Below are 16846 nucleotides of genomic sequence, written 5' to 3' on the forward strand. Positions count from 1 at the left end.
GGTATTAACAAAAGCATTGGAACAAAGATCAATGCAAGTTTGCTGTAAGGAGCAGGTAAGCTTTACTTCCCCAAAGACACAGAAAGAACACAAAGGACATGGAGCAGTGTTAGTCCCTGTCCTGAGACAGGGCACAGCTCAAACCAAATCAGGAATTGCAGGAGGTGTCAGGTTGGATGGGGCTTGGAGTGGAACCTGAGACAGTGAAAGATGTCCATGCCCAAGCAGGGGCTTGGAATGAGGGGCTTCCACCCCAACCCATTCCATTACCCTGTGAACAGTCCAGCTGCAGCTGTGAGCTCTATGGAGTGCATTTGTTACTGCTTCAGGGAACTGCAAAATGTCTGAGATGAATTTTACTTGTCTCACACTGAGGGCTCGGTCTTGTTTTCTGAATCAGCAGAACCAGTAAGTTTATTTCCTGACTTACAGTGTTTTTCAGTGATGTACAGTATTGGAATCTTCCACATGCACTGCTGCTCCATTGCAAAAATTTCAGTTCACTGGGTTCAGCCTTGCAGCTTTTGGCCTGTAAATCCACAAAACCTCACTGCGAAAAATGCGTATTTTATGATTGGATTTTCGCAAATATTAAAATGAATATTTTATGTGTTATGTTCGAGAGCTATGCTGTATTAATTTTTTTAAGTAGTATGGTAAATATAGTTTAGGTTATAACATAATGTTAAAATAGGAACTAGGTATGTGAATTTTTTTTTTTTTAAAGGAATGAGGTACTCCCACTGAGACAGCAGCCACAGGACATCGAAATCTTTCAGTGAAAAAGAATTTATTGCCCCATTATCAGAAGAAGCGAACTTCTTCCTGCCTTGTTCAGCCCAGTTGACGCCATCAGGATTAAGAAGTTGACACTGCCCAGACAAAATCCTTTGTTTGAATGGAATTTATGCATCGTGTATGAGATTTATGAATATGCAACAGGCTGTTGCTTTTAAGGGTTAATCCTCTGTTAACGTGGGTCCTTTTTCGGGCTTATTTTGCCCAGGAAAAGGTACCAGATGTCTGTAACTCTTTGTTCTTACTGTCTCGTATTGTCCTCCTCTCAATTGTTCAAATTTTTATTACTCTAATTATATTGCTATTTTTATAACCATTTTATTATCATTAAACTTTTAAAATTTTAAAAACAAGTGACTGGCGTTTTTCAGACTCCCAAAACAACGCTCAGAAAGAATTTGGTCCTACTCTCCGCTCTGCTTTTAACTCAAAAGCAAGGGTTTGGTTTTGGTTTTTTTCTTTTTTTTTAATTTAAACCCTTTCAGAACATGCACACACACAGACACAAACACGACCTTTGGGCGAATCCCTTTATTCCAGCACTTTCGGAAGCCACGACCCCCGTCCAGCTCCGTCCCCTCAGCCGCTGCCGGGGGCGGGACTCGAACCCACGGCCTGGAGGTTCCGCCCCCGGCCCCGCCCCTCCGCCCCTGCGCGCGCGCTGCGGCGACCCCGCGTGTGGCGCGGACCCCGCCTCCTCTCCCCCCTCCCTTCCCTCAGCGCAGCGTTTCCGGCGCGGTCGCTGTGACGCGGCGGCGGCGCCGGGGCGGTCCGGCGGGCGGGCGGGCGGTGGGAGATGGCGGAGTACCTGGCCTCCATCTTCGGCACTGAGAAGGACAAGTGAGTGGCCCCATTCCCCCGCTCCGCGCGCCGCTCCCGCGGCTGCGGCACCCCCGGGAGGGAGGGGGGAAGCTGGAGGGGAGGCCGGAGGCCCGTAGCGGGTTGCGCGGGGACGCGGCCTGTTCCGATCGCGGCGGTCAGCCCTGCTTCCCTTCTCCCTGCTCCTCCTTCCCTGCGGGGGGACCCCCGGCCCGTTTCGCCCATTTCTTCCACTCCCGCCTCGGGGGCGCCGCCCGGGACCACGTCCCCCGCCTTTCCCATCCCGCTGGAACGCGGCGGGAAGAGGGAAGCGAGAGGCGGCCGCGCTCCCCGTTCCCCTCCCCCCCCCCGCCATCGCCTCCCTTAGGCCCTTCCCTTCCCCCCCCCTTCCCAGGCGCGCGCGCGCGCCCGGCGGCGCGTGGGTCTCGCGCGTTCCCGCGCGCGCGCCCGGCGGCCCCGCCCACGCGCTTTCCTTCCCCCCCCCTCCCCCCTCCCGGGCCGGGGCCGTTCTCGGGCACTCCCTCCCCACCCCCACTTCTTCCTCCTCCTTCTCTTCCTCCTCTCCCTCCCCTTCCCTCACTTCCCCTCCCCTGGCCGCCATGAGGGTGTGCCGCGCCTCGTGGCGCGCTGCCGCCCTCCCCCGTCCTCCCTCCGCCCTCCCCCCTTCCCCCCGCGGCTGCGCCTTCCTGCCGGGGCCGCTGGGTGCCGGAGCTTCCCGCCGCCTCCTGCCAGAAAGCGCCTCCTCCTCCTCCTGTTCCCCTTTTGTTCGTGTCCCTGAGCCTCGCAGCAGCCTGAGAGCTCCCGCTCTGCTGCAAGGACAGCGACTGGTTATTTCTCCCCCCTCCCCAGGGTGCGGAGGATTTCCCCGACTGCTGCATCCTGATCCTACAGGCTTCTGCCTGCAGCCTTCCACGCGTCCGGGAACGCCTCTAGTTTCTCTGGTTGTTGGAAGCACACACACAAAACCCTCCTAACGAAAATTTGGTCACCATCGGCCTGACCAAACCGGCGTGTTTTTCCACTCGTAAAAATGAAAAGGGGGCATCGATGTGCTGCTGGACTAAATTACTCTTGTCAGCCCCTGGCCGTGGGGCTTCTGCTCTGCTCTGTAGTGCTGCCATTCCAGGAAAGCAGTGTCGGCAGCCTCTCTTTTGAGCTCTGTTACTGTAGCATCCTTTCACACAAAGGAGATACATAGGAATTTAATGCATTACAGTTTCAGAGTTTTAATCAGGCATGAAATTCCTGTGCAGCTCTTGTTTTCTGTTAAAAAAAGCAAACGGAACCTTCCAGAAGGTGCTGAAGTTGGAGGCACTATTGGAAATTTTGTAGTTAGGTATTTCTTTTTGTTTCAGGTTAGAGTTCAGAAAAGACAGTAAGTATTTTATCATGCTAAGTGTTTGTTTCAAAAACATAATGAAGAGTGAGCATGTTGCAATTTTACAGTAGAATGCTTTGCTAGAGATCAGATGTGCTTTAGTACTCTAATAATTCTCCCCACCATGAGGTGATGTTGGTTACACAGGATTGTGGAAAATAATTGGTGTTAATTATGGGAATAATAATTTTTCTTCCAGGAGAATTCTAATATTTCATTTACCCATATATAGCCCATAATAATTTCCCATCAGAATTTTGCATTTCCCTGTCAAGGTAACTAAACTCCTTGTGGTTTTCTTTCATCATTCTATGTGAGTTTCAGTAGCATTTCTAAACTCAGATCATTATCAAGGTGTCCTGAGATGGATCATTCAAGAAAAGCTTGTGGTTTAAAATAAAAAGCAGCTTACTCTTAAAATCATTAATAACATTCATGGAAATGGCTTAACTAAATGGATTTATTTTGCTTATGTGTATTCTTTCTGTAACATGATTTTCTCTTCCCTGAATTATTTTGGATACTGTGTTGGTAGCAGCCTAAGTTTCCCTTAGAGTATGACTTAAACAGGTGGCTTATAAATGTGAGAGAGGTGCGACTGTGTCAGTTTTAAATCAGATTTTATTCCCTGGACCCGGGCTGCATCAACTCAGCCACAGAGCTCCCAGTGTCAATTTTCAGATCGTTTTTCTCGTCACTTGCCATCCCATCACCCACTGAAACTGATGTAAAGACAAGAATGGAGAAGCAGAAGAGTAAAACAGAGATCACTTGTGTGTGGTGAATCTTAAAGCCACTTTGGGGGAAGTTGGTCAGATATTGGCTGTAAATTAGGGGGGAAAGGAATGAATACGGACAGGTTTGTTGGAATGCTTTCCTGTACAATTTTGATGTGGGTTTTTTTTCTGTGTTACTTATCCCCACATCAAGATAAAGATATTTAGGGCATAGGCTTTTTTGCAAATTAATGGTTTCTGTGCCAGTGTGTAACTACCTTATTCACTTTTTTCTTGCAGAGTCAACTGCTCATTTTATTTCAAAATTGGAGCTTGTCGCCATGGAGACAGATGTTCTCGGTTGCACAACAAACCAACATTTAGCCAGGTTTGTTTCCCCTTTTTTCTCTTTCTTATGGAAATATACTCTGACTTCTTTAAAACATAGATTCTCAGATACACATGAATAACTACCAAGCTCCAGATTAATTAGTTCAGTTTTAGCCCCAGTTTGTCCAGTTTGTCTGGGTCTTTGCTTTTTTTTGGGGGTATTCCATTTACTTCTCCCAGCATTTCTAATTATCTCCTGTCACCCTTAATGGCTGCAGGAAGCGATGCTGTTGTAAGCTTGCCTGTAGTAGAGACCAACCAGTGCTAACTTTCAGGTGAGTGTGCCTTCTCAGTGGTGTTCAGGCACTTAAACCATCCCAGAGTTCTTAAATCACAGACAAAGGCAGCTCGTTCCACCTGTCCCAAAGGTGGGAACTTCAATCTTTTATGCATTTAATAGAAGAAAACTAATTAATGGATAAAAGTGACTCATCTGTCATTACACTTGCTCTCTGACCCAGGCTCTTAAGTTTCAAGAGTGACTTGCATACTTCCTTTGAATTTGGAAGAAATGGTTAATGAAAACAACTTGCCTGGTTGCTGAGGGTGTGTTGTCAATTGGCATGACAGATTGTTTAATCTTTGGCTAAGGAATATTATGAAGAGACATGATGTGTGACTGCATGTCTGCCAGAAATAAAAGTAAATTTTAAAAGGTGCAGGGAGTGACAGGGTTTTCATTATTTTTGTTATTATTATGAGCTGTACAATATTCACAAATCATATTCCTGGACAAATGTATTTTTTCCCCTCTTTCTATCAATGCTGATTGTCAAAGTACACAGATTAATTTCTTTGGGAATTTTGTATGTGAGCAATAGTGCCTTTGGAAGTTACTGCATTCTTCAACTGCAGTAGTTTTAAAATTAGAGTAAAAGTTCACGTAACAGCAGAGTCTTCTGCAAATTCATTTAATCTGCTTAGGAGCAGGGTTGATGAGAAATGTGAGCTGATGCTGGTTTGGGGAGAAATTAGGGAGGGGAGTTCTATCCATTTGACAGGTTCAGAGCTAGGATCATCTAGGGAAACTGTGAGTGGGCCAGGGGACTTCTAGGGGAGGATGTCAAGGTTACTGGTGGATAGGTACTTCTGGTACTTAAGCAAAAAAAACACCTCTTTGCTTCTGGGATTTTAAAATTTTGTAATGCAGATATTGTATTTCAAATGAGTATTGTCCGTTTCCAAAACTATCCCATGTTGCTGACCTACATGGAGTACAAGTTGAAGTGCAGTTGGTTATTTAGAGACCTAAATTTAGGTCATTGACTATGAAAAAATATTCCTAAAGCAGACTGTTTCGACAGTAGTTGTCTTTTAAGTTAAAAAAATTACAAAAAAACCCCACGACCCTTACTTTTTTTTTTTTTTAACCGATAAAAGTTTGTGTGCAACTACAGCTTTCTGTCAGAGCGGCCTTTAGCTTGGCTTTAGACTCTGGTTAGCAATGCCAGCTGAAGTGGGTCAGCAGGGCACATCCCATCCAGGCAGGGATGTCTGGGGCTGCACAGCCTTGTGCTGGCAGCTGTGCTGTGACATCTCCCAGGTCCCTGGCACTGTGTGGGGTCTGCAGAAATATTTATTTGTGTGCAGGTTGACAATCAGCTGTGATAGAAAACAGAACAGAGATCCTGCTAATGTGAAGTTGCCCGCGCAATGTTTTAACCTTGTGCAGCTCTTGCTGGTGCAGCTGCTTTACAGAAGAGCTGTGTTAGGAAAGGTCACACAATCCAGGGTGATCAAATTACCCCCAATCAGCAGAACACCCTAACGAGATGCCTGTTTCTGGCACTCTCCAGTTGTAGGCTAAAGCATAGGTAGTTTAAACCTGAGCCACGGAAACACAGAGCTTTGGTTGGTATGGCTGGACCTGTAATAAAACAAGTGTGTGATTTTAAATGTGATGGTACAGTTGTATTTTTTTTTTAAATGTTAAATGGGTAGCATATGTAGGTGTGACATTGCTGGTCCTCTGACTCCTTTAAGCTCTGAATTCTTACTGTGACTAATAATAATAATGTGTAAGCTAAAGTTACTTGGGGATTGCCATTCATACTAACATTGAGCTTGTATTTTAAGTAATCAAATCTCAGTTTTTGAGCTGCTTACAGTGATATGGACGTTTGGAATTTTTTTGTAATATTAGTTTACTAACTTAAACATGGTTTGTTTTTTCAGACAACTTGATTTTAAGAAGAACGGTACAAATGTAAGGTTTCAAGTCTGCCTGGGCTAATTCTTCAAGTAAAAAGCAGAAGGGCTAAAAGGATATTGTCCTTATTTGAAGGATCGGAAACATGTGAACCTATGATGCTATTATATTATTTAAACAGAAATTCCACCAAGAAAACCCTGATGCACAAAACAAGATGTAGCAGTTGCCTAAAGGCCCTTATGGTCTGGTGTAGCATTTTGGACACTGTGGCATTATGTATTACATGCTGTGCACATAACACTTATTTTTTCCCCCTTAGACTTGCAGTAGTGAATCTGGTCTCAAAAGTTTAGGCATCTCCAGAATACCTCATGTGACATTTTAGGTTACTGGGCCTCACACCTCCCATTTTGAGGCTAGCTGTTGAGACAAACGCAGCTCTTTCTTGGTGGTTAATTAAAACTGTTTTCATAATATGATGGTCTGGATACAATTTTGGAAGATACTCTACAAATACAAAAGGAAGTCTTAAGGATAAAATATGACTTTTAGCTGTTTGCAAACAAGTTGTCTCTTTGCAATTGTCTATTATATGCACAGCAGCCAGTAGAATTCCCCTTTTTATTTTTTTTCCCCGCAGACCATCTTGATTCAAAACATCTATCGTAACCCCCAAAACAGTGCACAGACGGCTGACGGCTCACACTGTAAGTCCCACAGTTGGAGAAATTTTTTTAAAGAATGGTGTTAAAGAGCCCACTCCTAATTATGATAAAATAATGTTGGCTTCTGAGCTGCTGACATAAAGCTGTTGCAAACAGGACAAGTGACGGAACTCTTCTTGCGCACAGATCAAGAATTTGTGGAATGTGTGCAACTCTGAGTGCAGAAAGGGCTGCACAAATTGGACTTGGTGCAGATTCCCTTTTGTGCTGCAAAGTGAAACTTGATTTACCTAGTAACACTGCATTCTTTTGAAAGGGTTAAACTGCAAACATTTCTCAAATTCTTGATATAACACCAAAAAAAAAAAAAAATAGGTATACATGTACGGTAAGTCCCAAACTTGGGTTTTCTTTCATCTTAACTTTTTTAGGAAAATGGAGATTTCATGTTATGCTCTAATTATTGTATTACTTCCTTTCCTGGGATTTTGCTACTAAGAAGCCATTCAGTAATACCAAATTGAAATTATGCTTGTAACGTGACTGCTGTATTTGGATACCACCTACTTTCAGAGCTGTCTGAAATCATGCAAAACCCCTTTATAGTAATACTGGTGAATGGAGTGAAATTAAGAATACAATAACGGAGTATCATGAGATCTCTATTACTTTACAGTGTTAGGTTGATATAGAAAGGTCATCAGCTAAGTGCAAGTTCTCCTGCTTGGGAGAGAATAACCACCTCTCTTTCAGCACAGACTCGACTAAAGCGACCCTAAAGGAAACCAGTTTCTTGTTAAAATTATTTTCCATAATATAAAGTTGTTGCGTTTTGTATTTCAGACCATTGCCCTCTTGAACATTTACCGTAACCCTCAAAACTCTTCCCAGTCTGCTGACGGTTTGCGCTGTAAGTTCATACAAGTTCCTTCACTGGTTCCCTGGGCTTGATTGTCAGAGCTCAGTGTCGACTTAAACTGGTCTGCCATTTTAGTTTAACAGATCAAACTGACCATGTTTCGTTACATGTGTTCAAAACAAACACAAAAAAACCCAAAAAACAACAACAACAAAAAAAAAAAACCAACTTTTTTTGTCCCACTACCTTCTTCCCTACTCCCAAAACTATGGGGCAATCTGAATACCAATTATTAAATCAAAAAGGGTTAAAACTGTACTTCCCCTGTGAAGCAGTGTTGGTTGCACTGCTTTCTTCCTGTCACCTCTCTCCCTGCCAGTTGCCTGCATCCTAGGAATGGTTTTCTGTATGTTTTGTGCTATCCATTAGGTTCCACTATCGGAAAGAGCAGGACAGTGACACATTGACTTCATTCAGAACAAATGTCCTGCTCTGTAAATGTTAAGAGAACTTGAACTGAAACTTTTCAGACTGCATGCATAAATTTGTCCTAGGTTAATGCAGCTTCCATTTAGGGAGTGCACTTTGGAAGAACCTGACTGACTAACCCCTTCTGGCAGCTGTCCTTTTTGGATGGATGCATGCTTAAAATTCTTTCCATACTTTGAAAATTCAAATTCTAATGCCATTTGGCATATTTACCTAAGACAAGTATTTTTTTTAAGTACTTTTGAGGAGGGGAAGGCATTTGGGTATGGTCCTGAAGTAATTTAATGACTCCTCCTGAGATACAAATGGCATAAGCAAACATACCTCCTGTGAGACTGGCAGCAGTTAATGCCCAGGATTGTTGATCGGCGATTAACTGATTTATCATTGCAATTGAATCATCGATATTAAAATAAGTTTTTTAAAAAAAAAAGTTTTAGAACCAAAAAAGGGTCGGTGTTCTTTTCTAACTAATCTTTCTTGTTGAAGTGAGTATTTACTGTGTGGTAATAAAGCTTTGTTTGGCTATTCTTTTTTTTTTTTTTTTTTTTTTTTTTTGACTGTTGGTTTATAGACCAGTTCAGATTAGTTACCAGCATTTGATTAGAAGTGCTCTGTGAATCGGCCACTAACTTAAAAGTCAACACTGTCTCTCTTGCTTCTAAAAGGAATAATGGCTCTATTATGTAATTTGTGTTTTTGTCACACAATCAAGCTGGACGTGTAAATGAGCTGTGTATTTCGTCTAGATGCTTGACCAGTTCCATTGGTTTGTAGGCTTTCTCCTTGCAGATGCTTAGTACTTAATGCTGTTTCAGTAGACCAAAACATTTCCATTTGGGTGTTTCCACTCTCCCTGAACTCTCAATGCGCTGGTAACTAATTTGCACAGAGTTACAGCAGTTTGGTCTGTGGAGCTGTTTAGATTTACAGCTGCAAGAGTCCTGCACAGATCCTCCAGTGTTGTAAATGCTGGTATCCAACTCTAGTTTGTTGTGACAAGCCAGTAGCTGTGTGCCAGAGCCTGACTGTACCTCCTGGGGTAGAGCTGGAGCTCTGCAAGCAGTAGGTTTGCTGAAACTCCTGGCTCCTTGGTTTTTGATATTTGTCCCTACTTAAGTATTGCATGTGTTTTAAATGGATAACTTGGGTAGCTATTTAATGCCTTGTCATTGTTGCTTAACTGTCTTCCTTTCTATTGCCGTCGTAGAGGATTAACCTTAGTTTGGAACAGCAGTAGTTTTCCTGAGTATTTTAATTAGTAATTGGGCTTCTCATGGTTCAGATACCATTAGCCCTGGAATATGGATGTTTATAAAGCCTGTCATATGTATACTTCCCACTTTAGAAGGTCATTGAAGTAGTCATTAACTAACTTTCGCCTGTGATATCCTACTTTGACAAAAAAACATTTTTAGCGCTTGTCCATCTGGTAAAAAGTAGTTATTCCCACTGAGGCTCCCAGAGCCCCTGTCTGATACTTCTAGAAACAAAACAAAAAAATCTTTAGGTGTTGGTAGGTTGTTATCAGTGATGTTGGCAGAACCTTGAGAATATAGTTAAGTATTAAACTGCCTAGAATTACTGGTTTAATGTTTGATATTCCTTAATTCGCTATAACCATGGGGGAGAAGAAATTTCTTAAAAGCAAACATGTCTCAAATGTAGAAACACTGTCAGCCTAAACTATAAACCAAATGCCCCTTAGGCTCTTGTCGAGGTGAGCTGGGTGGAAGAACAGGAACTGTAGTTCCAGAGAGTGTGGCTGGTTTAATATTAGAGCCTTTGAAGAAAAACATAAAGTTTGTCCAAATGGTAATACTAGCCAAAATTTTTTTCATACCAGCCTGAAAATGGATAAACTCAGTCTTACTGGCTCAGTTTCTTGTCTTTCACATTCTGTTAACTAAACCAGTCTGGTTTGTAGTTTTAAACACTCGCATATTTTTCTAGCATAAAATGCAGGGTTTGTTGTAAAACTGCTCCTCTTGATCTTAATAAACCACTTAACTACTGAAGAGCTAATCTGATGGCTTTAGTGTATACAGCTTGTTTAAAGTGCTGTAGACTGGAAAAAGTAAATGAAACTGATTTTTATACATTTAATGCTTTGAAAAATAAGCCACACTTATGTTGGGTTTTGTAGCAGCAGGCAAGCAGCACTTGTTTTTGAAGTCCAGCTTGTAGTATGAAAATAATCTTAACTTGAAAATAAGGCTGGCTTGTCTTGCACTGAAAGGTGTTCTGCAGGGCTACAGAAAAATGAAGTGACCCTCAAACTTAAGCTAGAAAATGGCTCTCTGCAAAGCATTGAGGGCACTGAGATAAGTGTGTCATTTCAATGACTATTTTCAGCAAATTAAAAAAAATTCTGGGCTATTTTACATTGAAAGCTCTCAAATTCTCGTGAATATGCTGAAGAAGTAGGCATGATTTCCTGCCTTTAGGAAGAGGAATACTAAATTTTAGTAATATTTTAAGGTCTGGAATTGTAACAAAGCACTTGCCTTCTGTTTAGGTAAAATTGTTGTTAGTTAAGAGAGTGGGACTATACATTAAATTTTAAGTGATATTTCAGAGTAATTCTTTTCCCCTTTAAATTTGTGGCATAGAACTTTGGCTCTGATTAAAACTTGCTTTGATTTGATCATACCTATGTAATATTTTGACAGATACTTTGGGGACTCAAAGCTCTTCACACATCCTTATTTTGCAATATTCCTGTTAGTTAGCTCCATGCTATATGGTGTCTCTCATGCTCCAGATGGCCTCTCTAGATTGTTTTGTAGATTGATCAAAATCTCCCCTTCCTTACTGGCAGGCTCTAATCAATCTGACTCTTTGACTTTTGCAGGTGCTGTGAGCGATGTTGAGATGCAGGAACATTATGATGAGTTCTTTGAGGTATGTAAAGGTGCATTACAGTATCCCTGGATTTGTCACCACAGATAAGTTAAATGGATGTAGTGAATAGCACAATTAGATTCAGGGAAAAAACACTTATTTCCTTGGGTGTTCCTATAAAACATATAACTTTGTATTAAATATTTCCTGGTGTAACCATTGGTTAGTTTGACCTTAATTTGACTTCTTGAAATAGTCTTTGTTTAACATCAGCAGCTTAAGTGATGTAGCACTTTGATTGTATATTCTCCTTTTTTATAAATTTGAAGTATTCCTGATATTTGTAGAAAAACAAAGTACCTGAAGCTAGCATCAGAGTTTCTGTGTTGTGTTTTCAGTGCATCCTGTGTGTTCTGTAAATGCTGTGTGTGTTTTCCATAGGTTTTTCTTGTATCTTGGTAGTGCTGTGCTTATAGAAGGCCAAGAAAGTATTCATTTTAAACCCAAAAATGTAAAAAAAAAAAAAGAAATTAAAAAATCAAATGATCTTGCTTTTTTCCAAGGAAGGTCTTTTTTATACTTACTTAGAGGTAGATGCAATATTTTTGTACTTACAATAATGTGCTTCAAACTTGTGCTGGGTTGCTTTGTGCTTAGGAGGTCTTCACAGAAATGGAGGAGAAATACGGCGAAGTTGAGGAGATGAACGTTTGTGATAACCTTGGAGATCATCTAGTTGGAAATGTATACGTAAAGGTAGGATGAAGAGATGTTCATGCAGGCAGGAGGGGTGGTGTTTATTGATTTAGAATTTTAAAAGTTACTGTGTGATTGTAGATTTCAGTTTGCTCTTCAGGAAAGCTCTTCAGTATATAAGCTACTCTCCAACGTCACAGTTTAGAGTAAAAGTGTTAAAGGTATCCAAAAGAAATTTTAATGAATTTTGAGAAGCTTTCTTGATAGCCAAAGTCCATGTAATTTTCAGAAAGATTTTTTTTTTTCTTTTACATAGTTGTAAACAGTCACCACTACTAGACTATTTAGTTTGGCAGGGTTAGTTTGGGTTAGTTTAGCATCATGCTATCCTTTAAGCACATCAGTGTGAGAGAGGTTTTATATGCTACAGGTGCAATAATTTTCTGACTTCCCAATTAAACACAATATCTGTGACCAAATTAGATTTGGCAGTAGCTGGGTGGTTCAAGGTACAAACTGGAGCACTTAGGTTTAACTTTACAAAGTCATTGGGATCTCTTGAATAACGAGTACAAAATTGTCACCTGCAGAAATTTTACTGTGTTTTTACAGTGTGGGGGAGGTGTGAGAGAGTTCCTTTGAATATTTTGGCTGTACATTCCCTCAGCTGGCAAGTATTTTCACACCTGAAATTCTGGACTGATTAGGTCATAATCAGAAAAAGAAAAGTTGTTATAAAAAAGTTCACTGTGAAAAAAACCTTTCAAATTTAAATTTTACAGTCATCGTAAAACAGGATCTGATTTTTGTAAATTCTCTTTTAAATTAATGCAAGCTCCAGTTTTTATATAAATTTCTCTTAAATGTTTGAAAAAATGCATTACATCAGGACTATGGTGCTCCAGAAATTATTTATAAGCATTCTCTTGGTTTACAGCTGTACTAAGAAAACACAGTCTCTTGTATTGACTAACTTTCCCACTTGAAAGACCAAACAGAGCATAATGAAGAGGGAAATCAATGTTTTGATTAGCCTTTGAGTCCCAGCTAATGAAAAGCTGGCATATTTACCCTTGATTTGATGGACTGTCTGAGAAATCTGAAATAGCTTCTAATTTCATTACTAGAACCCTGAGGCTCAGATACCACACAACTGATGTGATAGCAATCTTTTATCTCCTCCTGTTGCTTCTCTGAAAAGGCTGATTTTGCTTTCAGTTCCGCCGTGAAGAAGATGCAGAGAAGGCTGTGATCGACCTGAACAATCGCTGGTTTAACGGGCAGCCCATCCATGCCGAGCTCTCACCTGTGACTGACTTCAGAGAGGCCTGCTGCCGTCAATATGAGATGGGGTAAGGCAGGGCCTTCCTCTTGCCTTGGACAGCAGGGAGGGTGCTTGGGTGTGGATTTCCTGTAGCTGTGCAGGAAGAAAACCACTTCAGGTACCAGGAGTGTGGAGGACCTGCAGTGAACCTCTTGACTTCTGCCATCTCTTGGGGATTTTCACCTAGAAGTGCGGCAGTGTCAGTAATTGATGCTCGTAATTTACTGTGTTTAATATTAGAGGTGTTAAGGTCTTAGCAGATAGTGAAGAGCTGGGAATTGTAACTGTGCCTCTTGAATTCTGTTTCAGAGAGTGTACACGAGGAGGTTTCTGCAACTTTATGCATTTGAAGCCCATTTCTCGAGAGTTAAGGCGCGAGTTGTATGGGCGTCGTCGTAAAAAGTAAGTTTGTTTTTAAACACTACTAAAACAAGTAATTTAAGGATCAGTTGCTGAAAAATCTGAAGGCAAATCTTTAAACTTGTGCCAAGTCCTCTTGTTTTTTCTGACACATTTCCGGCACATGCCAAAGGGCATCAAGTCAAGCTGGCAAGTGGCCAGTTTCCAACAAAGGAGTAGGGCTCTGAAAATATGATGCTTCTTGCTCTGCAACACAATGGATTCTGAAGGTTGGAGTGGCAGGCAGGGTTCAAGGAGAAGAAGACTCACTGAGTTACTGAGGACATAGGCCCTACATGTTCAGGTACAGATGGACATCACTTGGTAGAAGTTGCTTTATGCTTCTTCTGTTTTATTGTCTTTTAAATGTGTTTGCTCATGGCCTTCGTTAGATGCAGGCTGCTTGGCCAGTGGGCATTTTTGGTAGCAGTTTGGCAGCTTTCAGCGTTACATGCTGTCAAGCAGATCTATAGATTATACTAAGGATCCAACCTTATTTGCTTTTAACTGTTAGTGGTGAAATGTTGTAGCCTGTATTCATTTCTTACTGTTAATACCAGCCAGTCACTGTATGGAGCTCACTTTTAGCTTCTCACTGTGTCCCTTGATAGAAATTCCCAGTAGGAGAAAGGAAAAGTAATTTTACTTAATGGTAAAAAAAAATTGATCAAGACATTTCATTATGTATTAAATTATTCAGTGAGGTACCTTGCAGAAAGGCTTTTACCACTGCTGTTACTGTGATGGTTCACTTGGAACTGGATTCAATCTGGTTGCATTTAAAACCTTGTTATTTGGAATAGGCATAAAATTTTTGATCTTGCTTTTATGTAGAGTATGTTTTTGGTAGATTTCTGTCAGTCATACAAGGACCCTGGGATTGTGAATGTGTTTTTCCTGTAAACATCTCTAATTGGCAGCGTTTCAGAATCTGTGATGATGAATTTAATTTCAAAAATTATAGATTGTGTTGCTTAGCCACATCTATTTGTGGCTAAGTAAATTTTTCATATATTCGAATGCTTTATGAAAAAGACCACTTGTGTTTTTTATATTAACCTTTGATCACTGTTACAAATCTGGAACTCTCAGGTTCAATAATGCTGATTGGTTGTGGCTGTGATAGCAGTATATTGTGGGTGGTTTTAGCTCCCTTCCTGAATTTATCAACCTAAGAGGCAGGGAAGATAATTTGCCAGTGCTTGTGTCCTGGAGGGCTAGAAATCACATAGAGGGAGCAACAACAGAGAACTGGATTTTAATTGCTAATTAACGCAATTGATTTAATACAAGTGGACCTAAAAGCAGCTGTAGGCTTTTGGTGTGTGTTGCTAAGAGCTATTCCTGTCTGCCAAAGCAGGTGTCCCCTTGTCCTGCTTTAAATAACAGCAGTGTAACCATGCCTCTCCTTTAGGGCTTGCACATCCATTGTAAGAGGTGACTGCAGGGAGCAGCCAGTTCTTGTACCTGTTTGTGCTGACTCCCCAGCATGAAATTTGGGCAGTTTGTAAATACATTGGGCTTTGCAGCCCAAGTGCCCATTAACCAGTCCTTCTAATGACACGCTGCCTTTCTTCTCCCTCATCACTCCCATTCTTAATTACGTGTTCTGCTGCGTGGTACTGCAAGTAAATCACTGCCTGAGGTGAAACAGTAAAATGTCCAAACTCTCTTTGAAGGCATCGATCCAGGTCGAGGTCCCGTGAGCGCCGGTCTAGATCCAGAGATCGCGGCCGTGGGGGCGGAGGAGGCGGCGGCGGCCGCGAGCGTGACAGGAGGCGGTCAAGGGATCGCGAACGATCCGGTCGATTCTGAGCCATGCCATTTTTACTGTATGTCTGCTAGAAAGTGTTGTAGTTTGACCAAACAAGTTCATAATGACATTTTTTTTAAAGATGGGCTTCTGAATAAAAAATTTGTAGTGATACAGTATTCTTTGTGTAACTTGTTTCTTGTGGGGGGAGTCTTTTTAACTGTCATTCCTCTATCTTGACAAATACCTGGATAAGTCTGCCTGAGGGAAAGGTGGTAAATGTATTGGAGGAGCGCCAGTTCTGGTTTGGGGTTTTTTTAATTTTATTCGGGTATAATTTGAACTGTTGATGAAAATGTGTGTGTATATAATATAAAATATTATATACATAGTAAAAATAATATACTGCTTAAGAAACAGTTACTCACATAAGTTTCCCTTTTCTGCTATGCTGTCTGCTTATTTAGGTTAGTTTAGGCACATTTAAGAGGAAGGCTGTGCGAAATGCATTTATTTACTGAGTAGAAACGCTTAGTTACAAAAATGTATGTTTGTTTGTTACCAGAAGTCTGTGCTCTGTCTATCAATGTGACTGTGGCATTTACAATAAATCCAATTTCTTGGTGTAAAATCTAAAGCCTATTTTCTAAGCACTCTGGAGTAGTTGAGTTGCTACTCCTGGCTGCCTATTTTCTAAGCACTCTGGCATAGTTGAGTGGCTGCTCCTGGCTGTGCCAGAGTTTGTAGTTCAGGTTTTTATAATTCTTGACTAAACTCCTTTCTTTAGCTGGAAAGAAAGTTGCCTAGTGCAGTGTGGGAAAAGATAATATTTTTATTGCAATGATTCATAATAGGCAGGTGAGGGTTTTGTGAAAAAAAAAAAAAAAAAACACCAAAATTATGCTTCATGCAACATAATAGAGAAGTGCTATTGAAGGAAATGCAAGGTTCTGAATGCAAGGATCGAATTCCTTAACAGAAATTTTTTTCTAATCTATGCTCTCTCACCTGTCATTTAATAAAAAGCATTTTGTTAGCATTCAAGGTCATAGAAAACTAATTGGATGCTAGTGGAAAATAAATCTTATTTCCACCTTTCTGATGGTCAGGAGTGTGATGAAAGCTAATGGACAGATGGCAGTTCCTTCACAAATACTTTGGGTTTTTTTGAGCTCGAATTGCTCAATCACTGAACCTTGTCGGTTGTGTCCCAAAGCATTAAAGCTCCAGTGAAAATGTTGGCATTCTGAGAGACAGTTTGTACAATGGTTGACTTCCAGTTTCACCTCATTCATGTCTGCTTTTATTCAAAGTATAATGTAGCAAGAACTTTTGGTCATTGATCATATTTCTGCAAAATAGAACTGTGTGTACACAAAGCTACGCAATAAAACACAGCTTTCCAGTGGGAGAGAGAATTTGCTAGAGCTTCCTTAGTTCTGAGCTCTGAGCTAGATAACTTGCTAAATGATAAATCTCCTTGGTGATTCTTTTAAAAAAAATGGAAATGGGATGCATCACATAGTCAGATGATTAACAAACCAGCTTCTTTCTGCCTCTTAAG

The 16846-nt window shown here is 41.1% G+C and overlaps 1 protein-coding gene across 10 annotated transcripts; it reads left to right on the forward strand.

Annotated features, from left to right (window-relative positions):
- Positions 1–1500: 1500 nt before the first annotated feature.
- On the forward strand, positions 1501–15461 carry U2AF1 (U2 small nuclear RNA auxiliary factor 1). 10 transcript variants are annotated; one of them, XM_059840051.1, is made up of 10 exons: positions 1501–1638; positions 4012–4099; positions 4320–4376; positions 6277–6307; positions 6894–6960; positions 11121–11170; positions 11768–11866; positions 13025–13158; positions 13440–13532; positions 15209–15461. In XM_059840051.1, the coding sequence occupies exons 2-10, from the start codon at positions 4053–4055 to the stop codon at positions 15342–15344; spliced, it is 714 nt and encodes a 237-aa protein (XP_059696034.1). In that variant the 5' UTR covers positions 1501–1638; positions 4012–4052; the 3' UTR covers positions 15345–15461. The 10 variants fall into 10 exon arrangements, with proteins under 10 accessions (XP_059696034.1, XP_059696037.1, XP_059696036.1 ...); XM_059840052.1 differs by lacking the exon at positions 1501–1638 and adding an exon at positions 2852–2992; XM_059840049.1 differs by lacking the exons at positions 4320–4376; positions 6277–6307 and adding an exon at positions 2467–2992 and having other exon boundaries at positions 1527–1638.
- The last annotated feature ends 1385 nt before the right edge of the window (positions 15462–16846 follow it).

This window comes from Haemorhous mexicanus, chromosome 2 (assembly GCF_027477595.1).
Source record: "Haemorhous mexicanus isolate bHaeMex1 chromosome 2, bHaeMex1.pri, whole genome shotgun sequence".
Lineage (NCBI taxonomy): Eukaryota > Metazoa > Chordata > Aves > Passeriformes > Fringillidae > Haemorhous > Haemorhous mexicanus.